We start from the raw sequence: 25,458 nt of genomic DNA on the forward strand, positions 1-25,458 counted from the left end.
GTTTAGTGAATCCATCAGCATTCTGATTCTGTGATGAGATGCTTAGCAATTTGATCACCCCTTCTTGGACCTTTTGCTTGACTACATGACAGTCAATCTCTATATGTTTTGTTCTCTCATGGAAAACATGGTTTTCTCCTATTACAATTGCTGATTGATTATCACAAAACAAGGCCACAGGATTACTGATTTCAACTTGTAAATCTGCCAATAGGTATAACAACCATTGTATCTCACACACTGTGGAAGCCAAGGCTCTGTACTCAGCCTCAGAAGATGATCTAGACACAGTAGCCTGCTTCTTTGTTTTCATGAAACTAGGGAATGCCCAACATAAATGCAGTAACCTGTTATGGATTTTCTGCTCTCTATGCATGTTGCCCAATCAAAGTCAGAAAAACCTTGAATTTGAAAGCCTTTACCAGGAGAACCCTTCAAGTATCTTAACACTCTATGAGCTGCAACCAAATGAGTATCTCTAGGCTTGTCCACAAACTGACTAAGCTGTTGCATTGCAAATGTTATATCTGGCCTAGTGTTGTCGGGTACAAAAGCTTGCCAACCAATCTTCTATAAACTTCAGGTTGTTCAAGCAAAACCCCATCCAAACTATGAAGTCTTAGACCTGCATTGAAAGGAGTATTAGCAGGCTTGGCTTCCAGGAAGCCATTTTCTTCAAGGATCTCAAGAGTGTACTTCCTCTGGCAGATGTTGATACCCTTAGAGGATCTGAAAGCTTCAATGCCAAGAAAGTAGTTTAATGGACCAAGATCTTTGATCTTGAAAGAGTTGTCCAGAAATTGTTTCAATTCTTTAATCTGAACAGAACATGTTCCTGCAACCAGGATATCATCAACATATACCAACAAAGCAATGAAAGAATCACAAGTTTTCTTGGTAAACAGAGAAGGATCAGCAGATGATTGTCTGAAACCATTGTCTTGCAATGCTTTAGTTAATTTGGCATTCCATTGTCTACTAGCCTGTTTTAATCCATATAAAGATCTCAGCAGTTTGCAAACTTGATTGGGCTTATCAGTTTGAAAACTTGGTGGCACAACCATATACACTTCCTCCTGCAAATCCCCATGAAGAAAAGCATTGTTAATATCAAGTTGTTGGATGTCCCATCCTTTTGCCACAGCCACAGCCAAAAAAAGTTTTGATTGTTGTCATTCTTGCCACAGGAGAAAAAGTTTCAATATAGTCAACACCTAATTGTTGAGTATATCCCTTTGCCACTAGCCTGGCCTTATATCTTTCAATAGAACCATCTGATTTGTGTTTAATTTTGTACACCATCTACAGCCAATGGGAGTCTTTCCTGCTGGCAGATCTGTCAATAGCCATATCATTCTGAACCAAGGACTTTTTTTCATCTTGCATTGCTTTCCTCCATTCTTCACTTCTGACTGCCTCTTTGTAAGTTTGAGGTTCATGTGAAGTGGTAATGGATGATGCACACAATCTATGGCTGGGTGACAAGTTATCATAGGAGATAAACTTGTCCATAGAGTGTGTGAGGTTCTAAAAACTACTTCTCATCATGGTAGATTGACACAGGTAATCCTGCAACTTTGATGGAACATTTCTTGTTCTAGATGATCTTCTTGGCTGTGGAATGTTATCAGATTGAGCTTGCCTATCAACCTCATCTGATGTATTAAGAGAGGGTAATTCAACAAAAGGTTTGGTGATGACCATTCATCAAATGGCTGTCTAACCAGAGTGAATATCATCATCATTCAACAGAGCTCTACTGGTTATCTCATCAGAGTTGTTGTCACAACTTTGAGATGTGGCTGCAGGGATAACATGTCCTCTTGTTGGCTCTAAAGAACTAGCATCTGCTTCAACAGAAATGGGAACAAGAGGCAAGGTGGGATTAAACAACTCTGATGCAGGCTTATTGACATCTAGATTTTTGTCTCTGAAAGGGTAAACATGTTCATAGAATTTGACATCCCTAGAAAACAAAAGTAACTTTGTTAATAACATCATATAACATGTAGCCTTTGACATTAGCAGGAAAACCTCAGAATATGCACTTTGAGGCCTTGGATCCCATCTTGTTCCTCCCTGGTGAAATAGTTGCAGCAAATGCTAAACAACCAACGGATCTGAAATGCTCATAATCCACATCCTTCCCAAACAATATCTGAAATGGAGTGCTACCATTTAGAACATCAGTAGGAAGCCTATAATCAAATAAGAGGATGTTAGGACACAGTGGCCCCAAAAATCATCAGGCAATCCAGACTGAAATTTCAAGGCTCTGGCTATATTCAGAATATGTTAATATTTTCATTCAGCCACCCCATTCTGCTGGGGTGTGTACACACATGATCTCTGATGTATTATTCTTTTTCATTGAAAAATGTGGTCATTATGAACTCACTTCCATTATCTGTTCTGACAGCCTTAATTTTTGCTGAAAACTGAGTGCCAAACCATATTGTAAAAGTTCTGAAATATGGTCTTTACTTCCGATTTGTGTGTTATTAGATGCAACCAAGTAAATCTACTATGATAATCTACCATAGTCAAAAAATAATGCTCCCCTTTGAGAGATGGCACAGCAAAGGGGCCCCAAACATCCATGTGTAATAAATCAAAACATCTTTCAGCTCTAGTAACACTGACAGGGAAAATAGATCTCTTATGTCTTGCAAAATAACATGTCTCACAGATAAAATCAACAGGTTTAGAAGAAGATGCAAGTTTTATTCACTTTAATAGTTGCACTTTATTTATGGGAAAGTGCCCTAATCTATCATGCCACAATTGCAGGGAAAAACCATTACAAAGTATATCAGATTCTTCATTCACACACACATCTGCCTCTTCATAGGTGGATCAGAAAGTATGTATAATCCATCTCTTTCCTTAGCAAAACCATCCATTCTCCCAAGATGTCCCTGAATGGTGCAAGAAGTTAGGTTTCATAATGATTTCATAGCCTGATTGTCTCACTAACTTGCTTGCAGATATAATGTTGAAAGTGAAGGAGGGAATATGTAAGACATCCTGGCAACAATATCTTTTTATGCAACTTGACTTGTCCTATATGTGATACACTCAACATTTCTCCATTTGGTAACTTAACAGACATTCCCTGAACAGAATTGTATGCTTCAAAGTATTCTAAGGAGCATGTATATGGTCAGTGGCTCCTGAGTCTAGAATCCAAATGGTGGAGGAAATTAAAGCACTACTAACATGAAGGTTAGAGATAAACTTGCCTTCATGATGTTTCTCCATGGGATTTCTGAATTCTGGTCTCAGTCCAGTAGTGTTGACAGTCACAGTGCATTAGTTGATGCTTGACTTCCTTGATTCTGATTCTGCAACAATGACAATAGCCTTTGAAACTGATCATTAGTGAGGCCTATATCACCAATTTGGTTCACAGAAGCATTGTGGACCTGCTGAGCATCTTGAGGCTGTTGTTTATTCTTAGACTTATAACCTGCTACCAACCTGGGGGATATCCATGCTTCTTATAGCATTTCTCAAAGTATGTCCAATCATTCCACAAAAAAATGCATTTAGGCACATTTTTCCCTGTTCCACTGTTGTATTTCTTCTTGTTGTTGTTGCTTAAGCTGAAACCACAGGTTGATCATCTGCACTCTGATCTCCACCACCTTGAACAACATTAGCTTGAACTAGATCAGTTGTTCTTCTGACTAAGAGAATTCCTGAGCTTCCTTTCCATCTTTAAAGTAATATTGAGAACTTTTTCCATGGCTGGAATAGGTTCCATGACTAGAATTCCGGATTTGATATTCTCATATTCTCTCTTCATATCGATTCCCTTTGATCCAATAGGTAAGTACTTAGGCACACACTCACAGGCAAGAATAGGTCTCATTGCATTCATTTGAACCCATAATGCATTACTTTTAGTAAACTACTCATTAATTGTGAGATTACCTTGAGAACATTTGAAGATCTCATTCTGCAATTCAGCAATCCTCTGTGAATCAACCTGAGAATACCTCTTCTTCAGAGTATTCCAGACATCCGATGCAACTTCAAGGTATAAAACTCCTTCTGCAATCGTAGGACTCAGCGATTTGAAGATCCAATAGCACACTATGTTGTTGCATCTCTTCCAAATAGTATACTTCGGATCATTTATCTCAGGTTTCAATATGGATCCATCTGCAAATCCAAATTTATTTTTGACTTCAAGAGCTATCTTCATTGATCTGCTCCAGGACGCATAATTCACCTCGGACAGTGGTGGAGACACCAGGATCAGGTTAGGATTTTCTGTAATATGCAGGTACCATGGATCATCGAATTCATCAGCAGCTCTTTGAGCATGATTTGGACTCGAATTCATGTTCATCTGAGCTGGACTTTGGCTCGAAAAAGCTCCGACTGAATTTCCATTCTGATTTTCTGTCATCACCACATCGGCGTAGCTCCGGCGCCCTGATACCGTGTTAAGATAGATTAACTCATGGTGAAAGTGACAAGTTCATCTATGGTAAGAAGCTCAGCATGTTGTATTATTGGAGAGGAAAACTTCAGAAGAAAAAGAAGATTACAGCCTTATAAAAGGAGAGAGGAAGAGATGGCAGTTATAACTGCCATCTTAACAGGAAAATACCAAAAAGCCCTTGACCCTAAAAGCTGTTAGCTGAACCAAAACTGCTTACTTACTGATCCGAACAAAGAGCAAAGCTGGCTGATCAAAGACACCATCACAGTATGCTTTTATAGTGCTTCATGAGTCTTTTGTTTGATCCTCAAATGTAGCCTCTTCCTTAATCTTCCACTGTTCGAATAAGCCACAGCCACTCATTTTGTTCTTTGATTGCTTCACCGTAGACTCAAATAAACAATCCATGATGGCCACTAATTATCTACTCACATGGTCCATAAAAGAATTAACACTAACAACACTATTTTAATTTAAATCTAGTAAAGCCAATAAAATAGCCAATCGTGTAAATTTATTTTACACTTACAATCTCCCCTTTGGCATTTTATTTGGAAAACTTGAGTATCAATTACTTTGGGCAAAAATCAATTTAAATTTTATTTATAGCCCTTAATATATGTACTTTACATATCATAGACATTTAGAAAATAATTAAAAAATTAAATTCTTTTGGACCACTTGTGAATAGAGAATCTAATTGAAAAAATCTTCAATTCTTGAATCACACACAGAAGCGTTGAAATCATAGCATACCATAACACCGATTAACTTGTGATGCGAGATACCATACCAAAAATATCCATACAGATAGTTAGGAGCATCAAACACTACTATTACTCCCCCTAACTAATATAAGTCCATTATTACCATACTGACTAGCAATAGCACTTCCAAAAATAGCCCTTCCAAAATAGCCAATAAAACCGTACCATAGTCATCCAAAAAAGTAGAATAGTCCCCCATACTCCCCTTTACTCCTTAATCCTTACTCCCCCTTTTGCCAAATAAATGACAAAGGAAGGTGAACATCAAATAGTGGATAGATTTATCGTGCAGACGGGGTGCCCGAGTCTGAATCATCTTCTTCATCTTCGAGTCAGAATCCGAGGAAGCAGCTCCAGTGTCAGCTAAAACCCGAGCGTGAATAGCTTCTATGCGAGCGAGGTTTCTTCGAGCTGTGCATCACGAAGCTTTACAAGGCCAGAGATGGTTGCTTGTTGAGGGGTGACCGATTGTTGAACTTGTGCAATAGAGGCCTCAAGAGTGAGCACAATCTGCCTACGATCAACCAATGTTGGGGGTTCTTTGGGAACCAGTCTTGAGCCTGGACGAGAAGCTGACGTAGTGTCAGTAGATGAGGCTGGCGCCTGGAGGTGGAATAGCAGGAAGCTGATCAAGTGAAGCTCGATCATCATAATGACCTCGTTGTGTAAGTCGATCATCAAAAATGTAAGCATTGTCAGGAGTTGTAATCACTTCTTCCTTATAGGGCATAAAACCATGGTCTTGAAGCACCCCATAAATCAAACACGGAAAAGGGAGATGGACTTTGGCTTCTTTCTTCTGCAAAAAAGACATTAAGTGAGAGAAAATAACCATGCCGAGGTTGAACGGAAGACGGTTCCTGATTTTGTATAGAAGGCCAGCTAGATGTTCTGGTACTTGATGGCGACGGACTGCCAGGACCCAATTCGCCGATGCAAGGCGAAGAAGCACGGAGTAGACAGTTGTGAGCTTCAAGCTTGAAATTCCATCACTCGGCCATGAAACCACTTTATTATGAGTGAGTGCAGTTGCCAACAAGTGAGGACTAGGATCCGGAGAAGCAGGATGATTTGGTGTGCCCAAATATGCATTAATCTCAGTAGGCCCGAAAGGATACCAAGTGCCACGAATGAAAACTTGATGAAATCAGTGCTAGCCTTCATTGAATGTGTCCAAGGTCAAATTTGTGTAAAATTCTGCTGTCAACCATGTAGAGTAGGGACCAATATGGCGTAGAGAGGCAAGCAAATTTTGATCACGTAACAGCGGGATAATATTGCACTTGGCAGCCAAATCCTCTTCATTGATGGATTTTTCGACGATGAAAACCCGGTTGACATGAGTTTTCCAAACAACAAATAAATCGGGAGACAGAAGATGCGGTTTGTAGACCTTGCTTGATCCTTTCGATTTGGAGCCAGATGGCGTAGGAACAGCATGTGTGTCAACTTGGGCTCTTGACCAAGTGGTTCTGGGTGGCAATGTGGAACCCTTCCGTTGAAGTTTATGATCAGTTTGAGTTTCAACATCATCCAACTGTGACAATCCTCTCTTTTCTGCAGTACCTGAAACAGAGATTTTCTCCTTTCCCTTTCGGGAAGATTTAGCAATAGGAACAGAGATAATGGGAACCGATTCTTGCGTAGATGAAACAGGAATGGGTACAGGATCAGAGTGACTTTTAGACGCAGCAATAGTAATGGGAATAGAAAAGGCCGAACAAGCCACGGTTGGAACAGACACATGTTGGGCAACATTTCGAATGGAAAACGCAAATGGCAAAGAATTTACTAGGTCAGATAAAGCAACTAAATCAACATTTTCCCTAGGTAAATTGTGAGACAAAGGATCATAAGGATCACCAGGTACAGACAGAGTTTGAACATCAAAAACATCATGAGATATGGGAGACACAAATTGATCAGGCAGAGATACATCAAAATCAATTTTTCTAGATGTGTTTAAAGGCGAAGAAAGGGCAGGGAGTACCACTGTCTGAGATGAGGCAAGAGACGCTGGACCGGGAAGAGTGGAATCTGGGACAGCGGCTGACACAGGTGGAAACGGCTAAGGTGTGGCGGAGATATGGCGAGCTAGAGCAAGCATTTGCCTCTTTTCTTTGTCCGTGAGCCTTTCCAGTAGAAACCCATCTGATTTTATTGTGGCAAGAACCTTATCGGTAGCTTCAGGAGATAAGGGAGACTCGACATCAATGATTTTTCGAAAAAGGTTTGCTCTTTCTAATCGAGTCATGTAGATGAGAAATGGATTTTCCATGGGTGAAGCTTGTAGAGAGAAAAAATGGTGGAAGGTGAAGAGATGAAGATGATGGTGGTGATCTCGGGTTGAGAGGAAGACCAAGAGAGACAAAAAGTAATGGGTTGATTTGATGTGTAGCTTGAAAAGGCGTGAGATATTGATGGCTAGGATAGATATAATGATATTTATAGGTTAGTAGATGAGTGGAAAAAGGAGAGTTTGATGGTGTTTGACTAGAATTGGTCTTCTAGATGCAAGCATAAGATATCCGAAAAAAATAAAACATTCCAAGGGAAAATTAGTAATTCATATATACATAAATAAGATCGGAAAGATTAATGAAACCCAAACAAATTTGTATCCCTTTGTCTCTGGTAACAGAAAACACGCACGTAAACCAATTAATCAGTTAGTCCAAAAATAAAAAATAAATTAAAAAAATACCTGCTGGAGAATTTAGACATTAATCGTACAAACTCCGAGGGCTGCACGAAGTAGTTCAAACCTGGATTTGTCTAATGGTTTCGTGAATAAATCTGCAAGATTTTTGTCAGTTGGAATGTATTCTAACTTAATTACTTTTTCTTCAACTAGTTTCGGATGAAATGATGACGGATGTCTATGTGCTTCGTCCGGGAGTGTTGTACCAGATTTTTAGATATATTGATCGCACTCGTGTTGTCGCAGAAGAGGACGCATATTTTTCTAATCAAACCCGTAATCGGACAGCATTTGACGCATCCAAAGCAACTGTGTACAACAACTGCCTGCAGCTATGTACTCAGCTTCTGCAGTGCAGAGCGAGATTGAATTTTGCTTTTTACTCAGCCAGGCAACCAGATTTTTCCCGATAAAGAAGCATCCTCCGGATGTGCTTTTTCTATGTTCGGCGTTACCAGCCCAGTCAGCATCACTAAAACCTGTAAGACTGAGATTAGTATCAGTGGAATACCAAATACCATAATTTATTTTACCTTTAACGTATTTTATAATACGTTTGACTGCCTTCAAGTGCGATTCCTTTGGATCTGCTTGATAGCGTGCACACATACCAACACTTACCATGATGTCAGGTCTACTAGCAGTTAGGTACAGTAAACTACCAATCATACTCCTGTACAATGTGTAGTCAACGGAAGTTCCTTGATTGTCTTTAGATAATTTTGTAGTTGTTGAGACGGGTGTCCGGGCATCTTTCGCAGATTCAAGACCAAATTTTGATATGAGATTTTTCGCATACTTCGCTTCAGAAATAAATATCCCTTCTTTTGACTGATTGACCTGTAATCCTAGAAAATACGTCAGCTCTCCGATCATACTCATTTCGAACTCTTGTTGCATAACTTTGACCAGTTTGTCCGTTTCACCTGTCTGTGTGGACCCAAACACAATATCATCAACGTAAACTTGTGCAATGCTTATGTGTTTACCTGATCGTTTTATGAACAAGGTTTTGTCCGAACCTCCTCGTTTGTAATCATTTTGAAGTAAATATTGTGCAAGTCTTTCGTACCAGGCTCTTGGAGCTTGTTTTAGCCCGTATAGAGCTTTTTCAAGCTTGTATACATATTCTGGATGTTGCGGGTCTTCAAACCCTTTCGGTTGTGCAACATATATATCCCCTGTGAGATAGCCGTTTAGAAAGACTGTTTTAACATCCATATGAAAGAGCTTGATCTTTAAAGCACAGGCAATGGAGAGTAGCAATCAGATGGATTCTAGGCGAGCCACTGGAGCAAACGTTTCATCGTAGTCGATTCCCTCAATTTGGGAATACCCTTGAGCGACTAGTCTTGCTTTATTTCGAGCGATATTGCCGGTTGCGTCAGTCTTGTTTCGAAAAATCCACTTTGTACCTACAACATTTACATTATTCGGTTTAGGGATTAGAGTCCATACCTTGTTCCTTTCGAATTGTCCCAATTCTTCTTGCATGGCCTTGATCCAGTGTTCATCAGTTAAGGCTTCTTTGATATTCTTTGGTTCAATCTGCGACGTATAGCAAGAGTATCCAGCTAGTTCAAGATAGTCGCGCTTTGGTTTACCTCGAGTTTTCACACCTGAACTGGGATCTAAAATTATATTTTGGATCGGATGATTTTTCTGAATACGAGTTGGAATATCAATATCATCATGATCATTTTCTGATTCTGTCTCAGGTTCAGATTCGGGTTGATTGCATATGGGCGATGAGATAGGTGACTCAAGGTCTGGTTCTGGAGTACCAGCGTCAGGAATTTTAGGTCGGTCAGTTTCAGGTTCTGTCACTGGATCAGTTTGGACAACTTCAGTAATCTCACTGGGTTGATCATCAATGACGACGTTTGTGGACTCCATTATGATTTTGGTCACTTTATTATATACTCGATAGGCTCTGCTGTTGGTGGAATATCCGAGGAAAATTCCTTCGTCGCTTTTCGGTTCAAATTTAGAAGTCGGATTCCTATCTTTCAAGATAAAACAACGTGAGCCGAAAATGTGAAAATAAGTAATGTTCTGTTTCTTACCTTTCCAGAGTTCATACGGAGTTTGTGTTGTGCCCGGTCGTAGGTAAACTCTGTTGATGATGTGACACGGTGTTTACAACCTCCGCCCAGAACTTTTGTGGTAATCCTTTGGCGTTGAGCAACACTCTACCCATCTCCTGGATGGTGCGATTTTTCCTTTCCACAACTCCGTTTTGTTTTGGAGTTTTTGGAGCTGAATACTCATGTGTAATCCCTGATTGATTACAAAAGTTATCGAACAGCTTGTTCTCGAATTCTCTGTCGTGATTGCTTCGAGTTCTACTGATGGATTAGTTTCTTTCTTTTTGAAGTTTTAATCCCAGTGTCTTGAATGCCTCAAGCGCTTCGGATTTTTCCCTGAGAAACATAACCTAAGCAAAACGAGAAAAATCATCAACGCATACTAGTATATACTTCTTACCTCCAAGACTTTCTGTCTGAGTTGGACCAACGAGGTCCATGTGAATCAATTCCAGGCACCGGCTTGTGTTTATGGTGTGTTGAGCTGGATGAGCTGATCTGATTTGTTTCCCAGCTTGACAGGCACCGCAGATAGATGACTCGACTTTCATTTTCGGTTGCCCACGAACACCTTCTATTTTACAAGTTTATCGAGAAGTCTATAACTAAGATGGCCCATTTTTTGATGCCATAGCTCAGCTTCATTCATGCTGGACCTGCAACATAGCACATTATTTGATAGAATATAGCAATTATCATTTGATCGTTTACCTTCCATGACACACTGATTTGAGTTGTTCATCACACTGCAGCTATTTTTAGTGAAGCACACGTTCCAGTTTTGGTCGCACAATTGACTTATGATAATAAGATTGGCGTGAAGTCCACGGACAAGTAACACTTTGTCCAGTTTTGGCAAACCAGCTACATTTAAAGTGCCTACGACAGTCACTTGACCTTTGACACCGTCACCGAAAGTAACTTCACCGTTACTGGTATTGACGTTTTTCAGGAATTTTACATTCCCTGTCATGTGGCGGGAACACCCGCTGTCAAAATACCATTTCTCTTCTCGTCCAGCACTTTTAGTATGAAATGAAACAAACGATATATAATCAGCCTTTTGACCCAAATCTGTTTTGTGAAAGGTTGAATGTTCTTGTGCCTGAACTTCTCAATCCTTTGATCTTTGTAGAAATAGTAGCATTCAGGTCGGGTATGTCCGCGTAACCTGCAATAGTGGCAAACAGGATTATATAGCTTATAACTTATCTTATTTACGTTTACTTTACCATAGGAGCGTTTCACAGTGCTGCATTCAGGGATGTCGTCTGGATCAGGTCCAGAGGCTTGGACAAATACAGTCTTATCTTTGGAGTTACTGCCAGTGAAGCCCAAACCAAATTTTGCAGACGTTTTCCTGCCGGAATCAAGAATCTTATCGAGTGTTGAAGTGGTATCCATCATTTGGATTTGTCGTTTGTAGGTGCTCAGTTCCTGTTTCAAACTCTGAACTTCTTGTTGGAGTTTTGCTTCTCGGTCAGCTGCTTCCTTAAGAAGTACCTTTCTGGTTTGTACTTCGTGTTGTAGTCTTTCCTCTCGACCTGCTGCTTCTTTAAGCAAAACATTCATATCAGCTACTTGATTTTGATATACTTTATTTGCATTCGTTACAATCTCAATTTCACTAGCTAGTTTGCAGTTCATTTTTCTTAATGCTTCCCATTTGGGATACAACTTATTAAATTCAGTTTCAAAAGATAAAGCATTTTGTTCCACATCTTCTGCAGAGACGTAGTCACCACCTTCTGAGTCTTCAACAGGTTCTAAACTGTCAGTAAATCGTGCTGTAAATGCAACAAAGTTACCCGAAATTTCTTCGGCATCTGACCCAGTTGGTTCAACGTCGGGCTCGTCATCGCTCCACGTAATGGCTGACATAGACTTTTTGCGTCAAAGATAGGTGGCGCATTCAGCTTGTACATGCCCAAATCCCTCGCATTCATAGCACTTGATGCCTTTGTTGTTGGACCTTTCTTTGGACTGTCCTGGACGTGAGATAGACTGCTTGGCGTTTGACGCTCCTGTCCTAGGTGCAGTTTTGAACGACATTGCTCCCTTTAGTGAATTTCTGTTGTGAGTGTTTTTGGATACCTGTTTCAAAATTTTTGAAAACTGTTTAGTTAAGAATGCAACTGTATCATCACTAGTTTCATCTGTATCGGATACAACATTATTTTCTTCAGCGGCAAAAGCAATATTTTTTTGTTTTTTCGTATGATCAGTTAAAATCTCCATTTCATATGTTTTAAGATTTCCCATTACCTGAGTAACAGATTTTTTCTCCCAGCCATCATGCTCTTGGATGGCTGTGACTTTCATTCGAAACCTGGGCGGTAAAGATCTCAGTATCTTCTTAACAAGTTTTTCCTGCAAGAATGGTTCACCAAGAACCATTGCGCGATTCGCCAGTTCCTGTACGCGTGTATGAAAGTCGATGACTGTCTCATCCTCGTTCATGCGCAGTTCTTCAAATTCTGACTGGACCAGTTGCAGCTTTGACTGTTTTACCGATGTAGTTCCTTCGTATATAGACTCAAGTGCCTCCCAAACACCTTTAGCCGAAGGAATACCTGCAATAATTGAAAACTGGCTTTCATGCATAAGAGAATAAATTGTGTCTAAGGCTTTTTCATTGTTTCCAGCATTAGTTATTTCTGTTTGAGTACACTCAGTCTCTGGTTTAGTTACTTCTGTTCCATCAGCACTAGAACTGGGTTTAGTGGGATGTGTCCATCCTGACACCACAGACCACCATACAGCTTCCCCTTGAGCCTTTAGATGCGTACGGGTGCGCGCCTTCCAATATGCGTAATTGTCGCCAGTCTACTGGGGAATGGCTTTAGTTCGATCCATTCTGCAAAACTCAATACCCCCGTGAGATCAAACAAATAAGCAATAAACTTAAAAATAAAAAGAGTCGCTGAAGAGATAAATTCAAGATGCACGGATTGGCCAGATCGATAGACTAATAGATTAAGTCTACAGGCTCTGATACCAATTGAAATTGCACCGTGACCCTTGAAACATAAAAGCTATGTGTTTTTACTTGTTAATTAAGTTATGCACCAATTTAGTTAATTAATTAAACTCGTTTACGCAAGTATAAATAATAACTGCAGAAAGCATAAAGTAAATTAAAAACACAAAGAAATTGTTACGCAGTTCGGAGCTCCTTCTCCTACGTCTGCGGGGCAACCCACGTCTGCCCAATCCACTATAGATGTTCACCAAAAGGAGTATTACAAGAGGTAAATGAAGACGACCTCCAACCTTTACCACTACCACTCTTTCTAACACATATCCAGGACTGACACACGAATACCCGAACAATCTTTACAAGTTGCTTCAGCAGTACCACGTACTGATCATGTAGTACAGTTTAAATACTTTTAAGAATTAAATCATAAATCACATTAAATCATAAAACAGCTTTGTAAAATCAGGATAGCTCTCGCAATGTGTAAGAATTGAATTGGCAATGTCTTCATTCGAGCAGTATGCTTTTATAGTGCTTAATGAGTCTTTTGTTTGATCCTCAAATGTAGCCTCTTCCTTAGCCTTCCACTGTTCGAATAAGCCACAGCCACTCAGTTTGTTCTTTGAATGCTTCACCGTAGACTCAAATAAACAATCCATGCTGGCCACTAATTATGTACTCACATGGTCCATAAAAGAATTAACACTAACAACACTATTTTAATTTAAATCTAGTAAAGCCAATAAAATAGCCAATCGTGTAAATTTGTTTTACACTTACATTATACATAATTATTGCATAAAAATACAAAAATTACCACCAACTATGAACAGATAACTCAAAACAATTTTAAAATATTTATAACAATTCAAAATATTAAAATAATACCTAATTTAAAAAAAAACACACACAATGAAGAAGGAAGGTTGTGGTGGAGGCGGCGTTGGTAGAGTGCCGACGGTGGTGGACGGTGACGGTGGTAGTAAGGAGGAGTTGAAGTAGAATTAAAAAGAAGGTGATGGTGGTAGCAAGGATGAGTGGTGGACGGTGACGGTGACGGTGGCCGTGAGGAGGAGAAGAAGAAGCAAGATGTGGTGGTGAGGAGGAGAAGAAGAGAGAAGAAGCTAAGAGAGAAGAACAAGAAGAAAGAAAATGAAATTTGACAGATCTTGTTAGAAAAATGGAGTGTTTGATGATAGGAAAGTGAGGAAATAGGATCTTCAGGCGTGTGATCACTTTCCTATAAGCTTTAAATCTCCCTTATATAAAGCAACAAGGTTCAAGATTTAATCTTATGGGATACAAGAAGATGATGAAATTCTTAAGTTGCTTGTTTAAGAACTTCCTGTTGAAATGCAGTACTGTGAAATATCTCAGTTTAATGCAAGTTTATTGCATGTCTATTTTTCAGACATTTCTCCAAGTATTTATAGATGTAAATACAGCAGTTTGGAGAAGTTACATGGAGGTTAATCATTTAAATTTAAAACTTAACTTCCATAAGATATATCTTATCTGATATATCAAACATGAGAAATATATATATGAATATTATATATATTCATATGATATGGACCTTCGTAGGTTCATGCACTACATACAAAATAACAAAGTAAAATATATATTATATATATTTATTATTCAATGCATGTAGAAACCATGCAATGCAACATAATAAATAAATAATATATATTTATATTTTACATGCACGCAGACATTTTAAACCAACGTTAACTTTCATTGGCCGAAAGATGCCAATTTGCCAAATTAAACGAAAGATGCCAATTTGGCCGAAAGATCCCATATTAAACCATCGTAATCTTCACTTTGCCGAAAGTGAAGTCTAAAGGCTTCATTTGGCCGAAAACAATGCATGCTTTACACTAAACCAAAGTTTCGTGTAACCAACGAAGAGAACGAAAGTACATCTAATCGTTAAGCAATGCAATTATCAAACCCGAATCAATATGAGAACTTTCGGTTTCAATCAAACAAAAATATATTTCCCATTTTACTTTCTACCAAACTAAAATAATATTTATAACTCCACAACTCCAAATATTATTTAAGCTTTTCATGGTAGTTCATCTGAACCATTAACTCTCATTACTATATAAATCTCTAACATTCCTCCTCCATTTATATAGTAAAAATTAATACTGTACCAAGATAGATCCAAAACTCATGCATAAATGAAAGTGTCTTACAGATTGAACTTTCACATAGTATCATATGCGTTACATTAATTCGGATTGCAGTGATGGACGAACCTTGAATCACATAGTCTCTTTGAAGAAACGTAGATACAATACACACAAGCTTTACAATTGCTACAACTCAAAATAACTTGACACTATTAAAGGCCATGTGCCCGTATCCATTCATAAGCATTTCCAAGCTAAACCCAAACTTGTTGAAGCGGCCACACTTCATGCTCACATAGGTTGATCTTTTAATTCATGCCCTGCATCAAGCATTTTTTCAAAAGATCAATTAAGAGTAAAACTCATCCCTACTACAATGCAGACCAAGTACTGACCTTAGGGATACTTTTTAATATAGTACTTGCCGCCAATAAATGAAGTAATCATCTACATTGAACTCAAGGCCTAACGTGATAACTTAGGCGTGAGTTGAGCTTTCCTTCACCTCTTGACTATCAACGGGTTTCAAACCTATCCCCTCCGATGTCTTTAAAACCATGTCCCTTGCCAAGGCTTTTGTAAACGGATCCGCTAGATTGAACCGGGACCGTACAAAGTCTAGTGCTACAACACCATTACTTAAGAGCTCTTTCACATAGCTATGTCGCAACCCTATGTGTCTTGACTTGCCATTATAAACACTGTTATATGCTTTGGCCAGTGTAGTAGCACTGTCACAATGTACTAAAACAGGTGACATCGGTTTTGGCCAAACTGGAATTTCAAGAATTAAATTCCTTAGCCAATCAGCTTCTTTGCATGCTGCTTCCAATGCAATAAATTCAGATGCCATAGTTGAGTCTGAAATACAACTTTGCTTTTTAGAAGCCCAGGAGATAGCACCTCCTCCAAGCAGAAATACCCATCCACTAGTTGAGGAATAATCTTCCTGATTAGATATCCAACTGGCATCAGAATATCCTTCAAGGATGGAAATATCTTTTGAATATTTTAAACCATAATTAATGGTTTTATTCAGATATTTTAAAATTCTTTTTAATGCCATCCAATGTACTGCACTAGGATTACTAGTGTATCTACTCAGTTTCCCTACCGCAAAAGCAATATCAGGCCGAGTACTTTTCATTGCATACATAAGGCATCCTATCACTTTAGAATACTCCAATTGTAAGACCTGATCACTTTCATTAGGAATTAACTTCAATGAAGGATCCATTGGAGTAGAAACTGGGGAACCACTAAAGTGATTAAATCTTTTTAACACTTTCTCAATGTAATGAGATTGTGTTAAACTTACACCATCCTGAAGTTTAATTATTCTTATCCCAAGAATAACTTCTGCTTCTCCTAAATCTTTCATGGAAAAACTGGAACTAAGAAAATCCTTAGTTTCCTTAACCTTTTTCCAAATCAGTACCAAAAATCAACATGTCATCTACATATAAGCAAATAATAACCCCTTGTCCTTGGTTATTAAATTTGCTGTAGATGCATTTATCTGACTGATTTATTCTGTACCCATTAGCTAGCACCACTTGATCAAACCGATCATGCCATTGCTTAGGGGCTTGTTTTAAGCCATAAAGTGACTTAATCAATTTGCAAACTTTATTTTCTTGGCTTGCAACCACAAAACCTTCTGGTTGCTTCATGTAAACCTCCTCCTCCAATTCACCATTTAAAAATGCAGTCTTAACATCCATTTGGTGAACCACTAGATTGTGTATAGCCGAAATGGCAATTAACAATCTAATAGTAGCAATTCTTGCTACTGGAGCATAAGTGTCAAAGAAGTCAACTCCTTCTTTCTGCTTAAAGCCCTGTGCGACAAGCCTGGCTTTAAATTTATCAATGGTACCGTCAACTTTCATTTTCTTTTTGAAAATCCACTTGCAGCCTATTGGTTTACAACCATTTGGTGGATTAGTTAAAATCCACGTATTATTCCCCATTATAGAATCCATCTCATCATTTATTGCTTCTTTCCAGAAAGCAACATCTTGAGAATTCATGGCTTCCTCAAAAGTATTAGGATCATCCTCTATATTAAAATAATATAGATTTTTAGTCTCTGTAGACTCCCTTGATCCTTCTATCAAGTACATTTGGAAATCTGGTCCAAATGTCTTTTCCTTTCTTGTTCTTTTACTTTTTCTAAGCTAAGGTTCCTGTGAACTTGCATGATCATGAATTTGATTATCAACTTTGGTCCCACTAGAACTAGGAATTAAATCCTTAGTTCTATTTATTGATGAAAAACGATTTTCATCAAAAATAGCATCTCGGGACTCTATTACGGTATGAACCGAAATAAAGTCATTTGGTTCTATAACATAGAACCTGTATGCTTTGCTGTGTTCTGCATATCCTATAAAAATACAGTCTATGTCTTTTTCTCCCAGAGCCTTCCGTTTAGGTTTCGGCAACCGTACCACGGCCCTGCAACCCCAAACTTTCAAATAATTTAAGTTTGGTTTTCTTTTGTGCCAAAGTTCATATGGAGTTACCCTATTTCTTTTGTTAGGAACTCTGTTGAGAATATAACATGCAGTTAGCATGGCTTCTCCCCAGAAACCTTCACTCAGACCGGAAACTAATAACATGCAGTTTACCATTTCTTTGAGTACTCTATTTTTCCTTTCTGCTACACCATTTTGTTGTGGTGTATAAGGAGCTGTGGTCTCATGAATGATACCAACAGATTGGAAAAATAATGGGTCATAATATTCACCACCTCTGTCAGTACGTAATATTTTTACTAACTGACTAGTTTGCAATTCCACCTCCAATTTAAATATTTTAAATTTTTCTAAGGCTTCATCCTTAGAATGCAGGAGGTACACATAGCAGAGTCTTGAATAGTCATCAATGAATGTGACTATATATTTTTTATTTCCCAAAGATGGGGTGCTATGAAAATCACACAAGTCACTGTGAATTAATTCAAGTAAAATTGAATTCCTTTTTATACTAGGAAAAGGATTCCTAGTTATTTTATTCAACATGCATGCACTACATTGTTCCATATTCAGATCAAACGATGGAATTAATCCATCGTTAGCCATCTCACATACACGTTTATGGTTCACATGACATAAACAAAAATGCCATAATGAAGATGTACAAACTGAATACACAGAACCAACAATATTATTAATATTCAACTTAAACATATTGTTAGACAGAAATCCATGGCCTACAATGATACCGGCCTTGGATAAAATAAATCTGTCTGCTTCAAAAACAAGTTTAAAACCACACTTGTTTAATACAATGCCAGAAACTAAATTTTTTCTAACATCTGGGGCATGATATACATCTGTGAGTGTCAACTTCTTTCCTGAAGTAAGCAACAACTCAACTTGTCCAATGCCTTTGACTTTCACCATGGAATCATTTCCCATGTACAGGCTTGGACCATCATTCAGACTTTTATAAATCTTATAAAGATTTATATCCTTGCAGACATGTCTGGTTGCCCCAGTGTCAACCCACCACGAGTCATCAGTCTGCATGACACAAATTTCAGATATCATAGCAATGAAATTTTCAGTACTATCAGAAACAAGATTAATTATTTTACCTTGTTTCCATTGGCCACTTCCCTTGGCCATGATCACCAGAATTTTTACCTTCCATTTGTGCCTTTCTTTTCTTCCAAATTTCACAGTCTTTTTTAAAGTGTGGACCGTTGCACACCCAGCATGAAACAGATGCTTTTCCTTTTCCTTTTCCTTTCTTCTTAAACTTTGAAGAATTTGTGGTCTTTCCTGGCTTCCCTTTTCCTTTACGGTTCCCACTTGATTTGCCTTCATCAACATAGTTGATGACAGAACCTGAAGCCCCGGTGACCTTTGCATTACCAGCATTCTTGCTTTCCTGCAGTCTGATTCCCTCCTCAACTCGAAGGTCAACCCCCAACTGTTCCATAGTAAGAGCTTCCTTTTTATGCTTTAAGGTACGTTGTACCTTTTTCCAGGAAGGGGGCAACTTATCAATGATACTGGCTATGGCAATGGAATCATCCATATGCATATCATGTTGCCTCATTTGCCCAAGTATCCTGACAATCTCATGGAATTGTTCCATGACGGACGATTGTCCACCATTTTATAATCATTGAATTCACTTACCAGGAATTTCTTACTGGAGGCATCCTCAGATATGTACTTTGCTTCAAGTACATCCCAGAGGTCCTTTGAGGATTCCTCATACTGATAAATATCAAAGAGGGTGTCAGACATACCGTTCAGAATATGGCCGCGGCAAGCAAGGTCATCATTCTCCCCATTTGAGTCTCCGGCGAGTAGCCTCAAGAGTCTCATCCTCCCGTTCCTCCGGCTTTGGGGTACTTAGTACGTATGCCACGTTCAGAGCCGCAAGGAGGAACTTCATCTTCTTCTGCCACCTACGGAAGCCCACGCCTTCAAACTGCTCCAACTTAGGGAAGTTGGTTGCAAAGTCCAGAAGTCCAGAACTCATCCTTCCTCAGAAACAGAATTTTAAAGCTTATAGATTGTTAGAAAAATGGAGTGTTTGATGATAGGGAAGTGCACCGAATACAGACTTCCAGGGCGTTATCCACTTGCGCTTCATAAGCTTAAATCTCCCCTTACTATAAACCAAACAACCGTATCAAGATTTAACTTATCGAACAAGAAATGAGTTAAATTCTTAAGTTGCTTTTTAAGAACTTCCTGTGAAAAATCCATGTCAAATATCTCAGTTTAATCCAATTCTATTGCCATGTCTATTTTTCAGACATTTCTGCCAACTATATAATGTAAATACACACTTTGAACAGTTACATGCGAGTAATCTATCTAATTTAAAACTTAACTTCCATAGATATATCTTATCGACTAATATCAAACAGTGAGAACATATATAGAATAGATATATCTCATAGATAGGACCTTCGTATTTCACACTGCATACTAAGAATTAACAAAGGAACAATATAATTTATTATATATATTTATTATTCATGTCATGTAAACCATGCCCAACCAAAAAAAAGAATAATGTTATTTTACATGCACGAACTCTTTAAACCAACGTTAAAACTTTCATTGCAGATGCCCAATTTGCCAAATTAAACGAAGATCAATTTGGGGCGAAACACCCATTAAAAACCACTCGAATCTTCACTTTTGCCCGAAAGTGAAGTCTAAAGGCTTCATTTGGCCGAAAACAATGCATGCTTTATGTTAAACCATAATAATTTTTGTGGTCCAAATTCAATAAGACAATGTCTCTTACACATTCTCTCCAAGTTTGCGGTGCTCCATTTGTTTGCCGCATGATATGCTTGTTCTTAGTGTATAAATAGTTTGTCCATTTTGATTTGTAAAACACTCCTATTAAATTGCTCATTCTTACATCAAATTCTTTCTCTTTCTTTTGTCCCTACGTTGACATACATATATATATATTTACTCTAGTGATAATATATATATTTCCCTTTATTCCTAATTATTTTGTCTTTTAATATACTTTCCCTTTTATTCAACTTCTATAATTCTCAATTTTCGATTCTTCGCTTCCGCATTATTCCGCTTATTTCCTAACAAGTGGTATCAGAGCGGTTTAATTGAGAGTTATTTTCAAAGATGTCAACTGTTACCAAGTTCGATATCGAGAAGTTCGACGGGAAAATTAGCTTTTCTATCTGGAAGGTTCAGATGGAAGCCGTTCTAACCCAGAACGGTTTGAAGAAAGCGCTAGCTGGGAAGAAGAAGAAACCGGCTGCAATGACAGATGAAGATTGGAAGATTTGGATGACAAGGCACGTTCAACCATTCAGTTGTGCCTGTCTAAAGAGGTTCTACGTGAGGTGGTGAGTGAGAAGACTACGTCAGATTTATGGTCTGAGCTGGAGTCACTTATATGGCCAAATCTCTAGCGAACAAGCTGCGCCTGAAGGAGCGTCTGTACACAATCCGTATGACGGAAGGTACTTCGATTAAATCTCATTTGGATGAATTTAATTCTATTTTATTGGACTTGGAAAATATTGATGTCGTAATTGACGATGAGGATCGTGCTGTTTTATTGCTTGTCTCTCTCCCTAAATCGTACAAGCATTTCAAAGAAATTATGCTGTATGGTAATAGTAGTGATACCCTTACTTTTGACAATGTTAAGTCAAACCTATTGTCAAAGAAAAGTTGACTTTGAAATTAAGTCTGAGGACAAAGGTGAAGGCTTGACTGTAAGGGGTCGTTCACTTGAAACAGAGAGTAGCAATAAAAAATCTAGATCCAAGTCCAAAGGACGTAAGTCCAACAAATCCTGTAAGTACTGCAAGAAGCAGGTCACGATGTGACTGAATGCTTCAAGTTGAAAAAACAAGCAAGAGAGAGAAAAGAAGTCTGCTGAAGCTAGTGTTGTTGAAAGTGATTCAGAAGGCGATGTTATGTTATCTGTTAGCTCCCGGTGACAAACGGAGTAAGACTGAGTGGATTTTGGACTCTGGTTGTACGTTCACATGTGTCCTCACAAAAGACTGGTTCGTCTCTCTGGAACCAGTTGATGTGGAGTTGTCTTAATGGGTAATGATACCCCAATGCAAGGTTAGTGGAATTGGAAGTGTTCAGATTAAAACTCTTGATAATGTTGTCAGGACTCTTACCAATGTTCGGTATATTCCTGATTTGAAACGCCAATCTGATATCCTTAGGCACCTTGGAATCTCTGGGGTGCAAGTACATAGCTGAAGGTGGAGTTCTGAAAGTCATAAAAGGCTCTCTTGTTCTCATGAAAGCTTCTCGATCTGGAAGCTTGTACGTGTTGCATGGCAGTACTGTGATAGGTTCCAGTAGCGGTATCCTCATCAATGTCTGATGCAGATCTCACTCAACTATGGCATATGCGTCTGGGCATATGAGTGAGAAAGGCATGCATCTCCTGGAGCAAGAAAGGTCTCCTTGGCGATTCAGGTACGGGTAAATTACAATTTTGTGAGCATTGTGTTTTTGGGGAAACAAAAGAGGGTTAGTTTCTCTACTGCCTACACACCGTACAAAGATGTATTGGAATATATACATTCCGATTTATGGGGACCGACTAAATTCCAGTCTATGGGAGGCTGTAGATATTTCATGTCTATTATTGATGACTTTTCCCGTAAGGTTTGGGTCTATTTCTTGAAACACAAAAATCAGGCTTTTCCTATTTCAAAAAGTGGAAAATACTTGTTGAGACTCAGACAGGGAAAAAGGTCAAGAAGCTCCAGGACAGACAATGGCTTGGAATTCTGTGAGTCAGATTTCAATGACTTCTGTGCGGCAAATGGAATCGCCCAGGCACAAGACCTTGCCTGGTAAACCCCAGCAAAATGGTGTTGCCGAACGTCTAAACAGGACACTATTGGAAAGAGCTCGTTGTATGCTCTCTAATGCTGGGTTATGGAAACGGCGTGATTTTTGGCCGAGGCCGTTTCTACTGCTTGCTATTTGGTGAATAGATCTCCACATTCATCCCTTGATTTCAAAATTCCAGAGGAAGTTTGGTCAGGTAATCCTATTGACTACTCTATCTTAAGAGTTTTTGGATGTCCTGCTTATGCTCATTCCAGTACGGGTAAATTAAACCCGAGAGCTGTCAAATGCATTTTCCTTGGTTATGCCTCTGAGTCAAAAGGGTATCGTCTATGGTCTCCTGATTCTCAGAAAATCATTCTGAGTCGAGATATCACTTTTGACGAAAATGCACTACTTTCTTCTGGAAAAGTTCCCAGTACAGGTGAGACGCCAGAGTACTGGTGAGAAGGTGGAGTTTGAGTTCAGGCCTAATGATACTATTACTACCACTAATGGTAATACTAAAGATGATGCATCTACAAGTACCGCACCTCTCGTCGAGCCACAGCGAGAGTACTCTATTGCCCAAGATCGGCCTAGGAGGACAATTAAAAAACCTGCTAGGTACGCTAGTGACGATGAAACCCACTTGGTGCCTATGCTCTTTCAGTTGCACAGGAGGTTGATGGTGATCCATCCTGCTATTCTGAAGCTATTTCGTGTGCCAACTCGTCCAAGTGGTTGGTTGCTATGCAAGAAGAGATGGAAAGTCTCCATAAGAATGAGACTTGGGAGCTGTAGAGTTGCCGAAAGGTAAACGCCCATTGAGCTGTAAATGGATTTACAAAAAGAAAGAAGGCATTCCTGGGGTTGAGAAAGCACGGTGGAAGGCACGGTTAGTTGTTCGAGGTTTTGATCAACGTGAAGGTATTGACCTTTAACGAGATTTTTTCTCCAGTTGTTCGTCATACTTCTATACGTGTTCTACTTGCTTTTGTTGCTCTTTTTAATTTGGAGTTGGAGCAACTTGATGTAAAAACTGCTTTCCTACATGGAGAGCTTGATGAAGAACTTTACATGTACCAACCTGAGGGATTTGAAGTTCCTGGGAAGGAACATTGTGTCTGCCGTCTACAAAAATCACTTTATGGGCTAAAGCAAGCTCCAAGGCAGTGGTATAAGCGGTTTGATGCATGTATGTTGGGGCAAGGATTCTCAAGAAGTCAGTATGATAGCTGTGTCTATTTCAAAGAATTTTCTAATGGGTCTTTTGTCTATTTGCTGCTTTATGTTGATGATATGCTCATTGCTTCCCCTGATATGTCTCTGGTTGATGACTTGAAGTCTCAACTAAGCAATGAGTTTGAGATGAAAGACCTTGGTGCAGCAAAGAAGATTCTTGGCATGGAGATTCACAGGGATCGTCAAGCGGGTAAACTTTATCTATCCCAGAAAAACTATGTTGAGAAGGTGCTTGATCGATTCAATATGTCCAATTGTAAACCTGTGTCTACTCCACTTGGTGCACATTTTAAGGTATCCTCTGGTTCATGCCCTAAGTCTGATGTTGATGTGGCTTATATGTCAAAAGTTCCTTACTCTAGTGCTGTTGGAAGTCTTATGTATGCTATGGTATGCACTAGACCTGATTTGGCTCATGCTGTAAGTGTTGTGAGTCGTTACATGCATAACCCTGGTAAGGAACATTGGAACGCCGTTAAATGGATTCTACGGTACCTAAAGGGTTACTTCGTCGTTGGGCTTGGTTTTTGATCGGAATTCTTCTACATCTACTGATATTGTGGGCTTTGTAGATTCTGATTATGGTGGTGATCTTGACAGAACGTCGGTCGCTTTCCAGTTATATTTTCACTCTTTGTAATTGTGCTATCAGTTGGAAAGCTACCCTTCAGTCTATTGCTGCGTTATCTACGACTGAGGCGGAATATATTGCAGCCACAGAGGGTGTCAAAGAAGCTACTTGGCTACGAGGTTTGGTTATGGAACTTGGTGTTCCACAAGGTCAGACCGTTGTGTTCTCAGATAGTCAAAGTGCTATCCATCTCACCAAAAATGATACATATCATGCCAAAACCAAACACATTGATGTCAGATACCATTTTATTCGAGATGTTATAACTGCAGGAGATATAACCGTTCAGAAGATTCATACATTGGAGAATCCAGCAGATATGCTCACCAAGCCTCTACCTATCACTAAGTTCAAACAGTGCTTGAATTTAGTCGGCTGTTCTGGTTGTTAATTTCCACCGTGAATTTGATCCAAGGTGGAGATTGTTAAACCATAATAATTTTTGTGGTCCAAATTCAATAAGACAATGTCTCTTACACATTCTCTCCAAGTTTGCGGTGCTCCATTTGTTTGCCCGCATGATATGCTTGTTCTTAGTGTATAAATAGTTTGTCCATTTTGATTTGTAAAACACTCCTATTAAATTGCTCATTCTTACATCAAATTCTTTCTCTTTCTTTTGTCCCTACGTTGACATACATATATATATATTTACTCTAGTGATAATATATATATTTCCCTTTATTCCTAATTATTTTGTCTTTTAATATACTTTCCCTTTTATTCAACTTCTATAATTCTCAATTTTCGATTCTTCGCTTCCGCATTATTCCGCTATATTCCTAACACTTTACACTAAACCAAAGTTTCGTGTAACCAACGAAGAGAACGAAAGTACATCTAATCGTTAAGCAATGCAATTATCAAACCCGAATCAATATGAGAACTTTCGGTTTCAATCAAACAAAAACATATTTCCCATTTTACTTTCTACCAAACTAAAATAATATTTATAACTCCACAACTCCAAATATTATTTAAGCTTTTCATGGTAGTTCATCTGAACCATTAACTCTCATTACTATATAAATCTCTAACAGATCTGCTAGATAAAAAACGGATATATACGACCATGGGTGGAGGTAGGTGTGTGCGTCTAACCCATGCAACCATATCACCTATTAGAGC

At 38.8% G+C, this 25,458-nt stretch overlaps 2 protein-coding genes and 1 pseudogene across 2 annotated transcripts; all 3 read right to left on the reverse strand.

Annotated features, from left to right (window-relative positions):
* Nucleotides 1-5,607: 5,607 nt before the first annotated feature.
* LOC109156892 lies at nucleotides 5,608-7,498 on the reverse strand. Its single transcript, XM_019304776.1, has 5 exons — nucleotides 7,394-7,498; nucleotides 6,445-7,288; nucleotides 6,119-6,357; nucleotides 5,878-6,019; nucleotides 5,608-5,780 (listed from the first exon to the last, which is right to left on the reverse strand). The coding sequence occupies exons 1-5, from the start codon at nucleotides 7,496-7,498 to the stop codon at nucleotides 5,608-5,610; spliced, it is 1,503 nt and encodes a 500-aa protein (XP_019160321.1).
* A 687-nt stretch (nucleotides 7,499-8,185) lies between these two features.
* LOC109156899 (uncharacterized mitochondrial protein AtMg00810-like) lies at nucleotides 8,186-9,142 on the reverse strand. The gene has a single exon (XM_019304789.1). It carries the CDS (start codon nucleotides 9,140-9,142, stop codon nucleotides 8,186-8,188), a length of 957 nt encoding a protein of 318 aa, XP_019160334.1.
* Nucleotides 9,143-18,463: 9,321 nt separating this feature from the next.
* On the reverse strand, nucleotides 18,464-19,646 carry LOC109156923 (annotated as a pseudogene).
* Between the last annotated feature and the right edge of the window lie 5,812 nt (nucleotides 19,647-25,458).

Source organism: Ipomoea nil, unplaced genomic scaffold, assembly GCF_001879475.1.
Source record: "Ipomoea nil cultivar Tokyo-kokei standard unplaced genomic scaffold, Asagao_1.1 scaffold0292, whole genome shotgun sequence".
Lineage (NCBI taxonomy): Eukaryota > Viridiplantae > Streptophyta > Magnoliopsida > Solanales > Convolvulaceae > Ipomoea > Ipomoea nil.

Bases quoted from the DNA above. Each gene is read 5' to 3' on its own strand.
- LOC109156892 (XM_019304776.1), bottom strand. From the start codon at position 7,498: ATGGAAAATCCATTTCTCATCTACATGACTCGATTAGAAAGAGCAAAC. The intron at 6,020-6,118 runs GTACCAGAACAT...TCTTTTTTGCAG, and splicing joins TGGCAGTCCGTCGCCATCAA to AAGAAAGAAGCCAAAGTCCA. The intron at 5,781-5,877 runs GTCATTATGATG...CTTCTCGTCCAG, and splicing joins TGATCGACTTACACAACGAG to GCTCAAGACTGGTTCCCAAA.
- LOC109156899 (XM_019304789.1), bottom strand. From the start codon at position 9,142: ATGGATGTTAAAACAGTCTTTCTAAACGGCTATCTCACAGGGGATATA.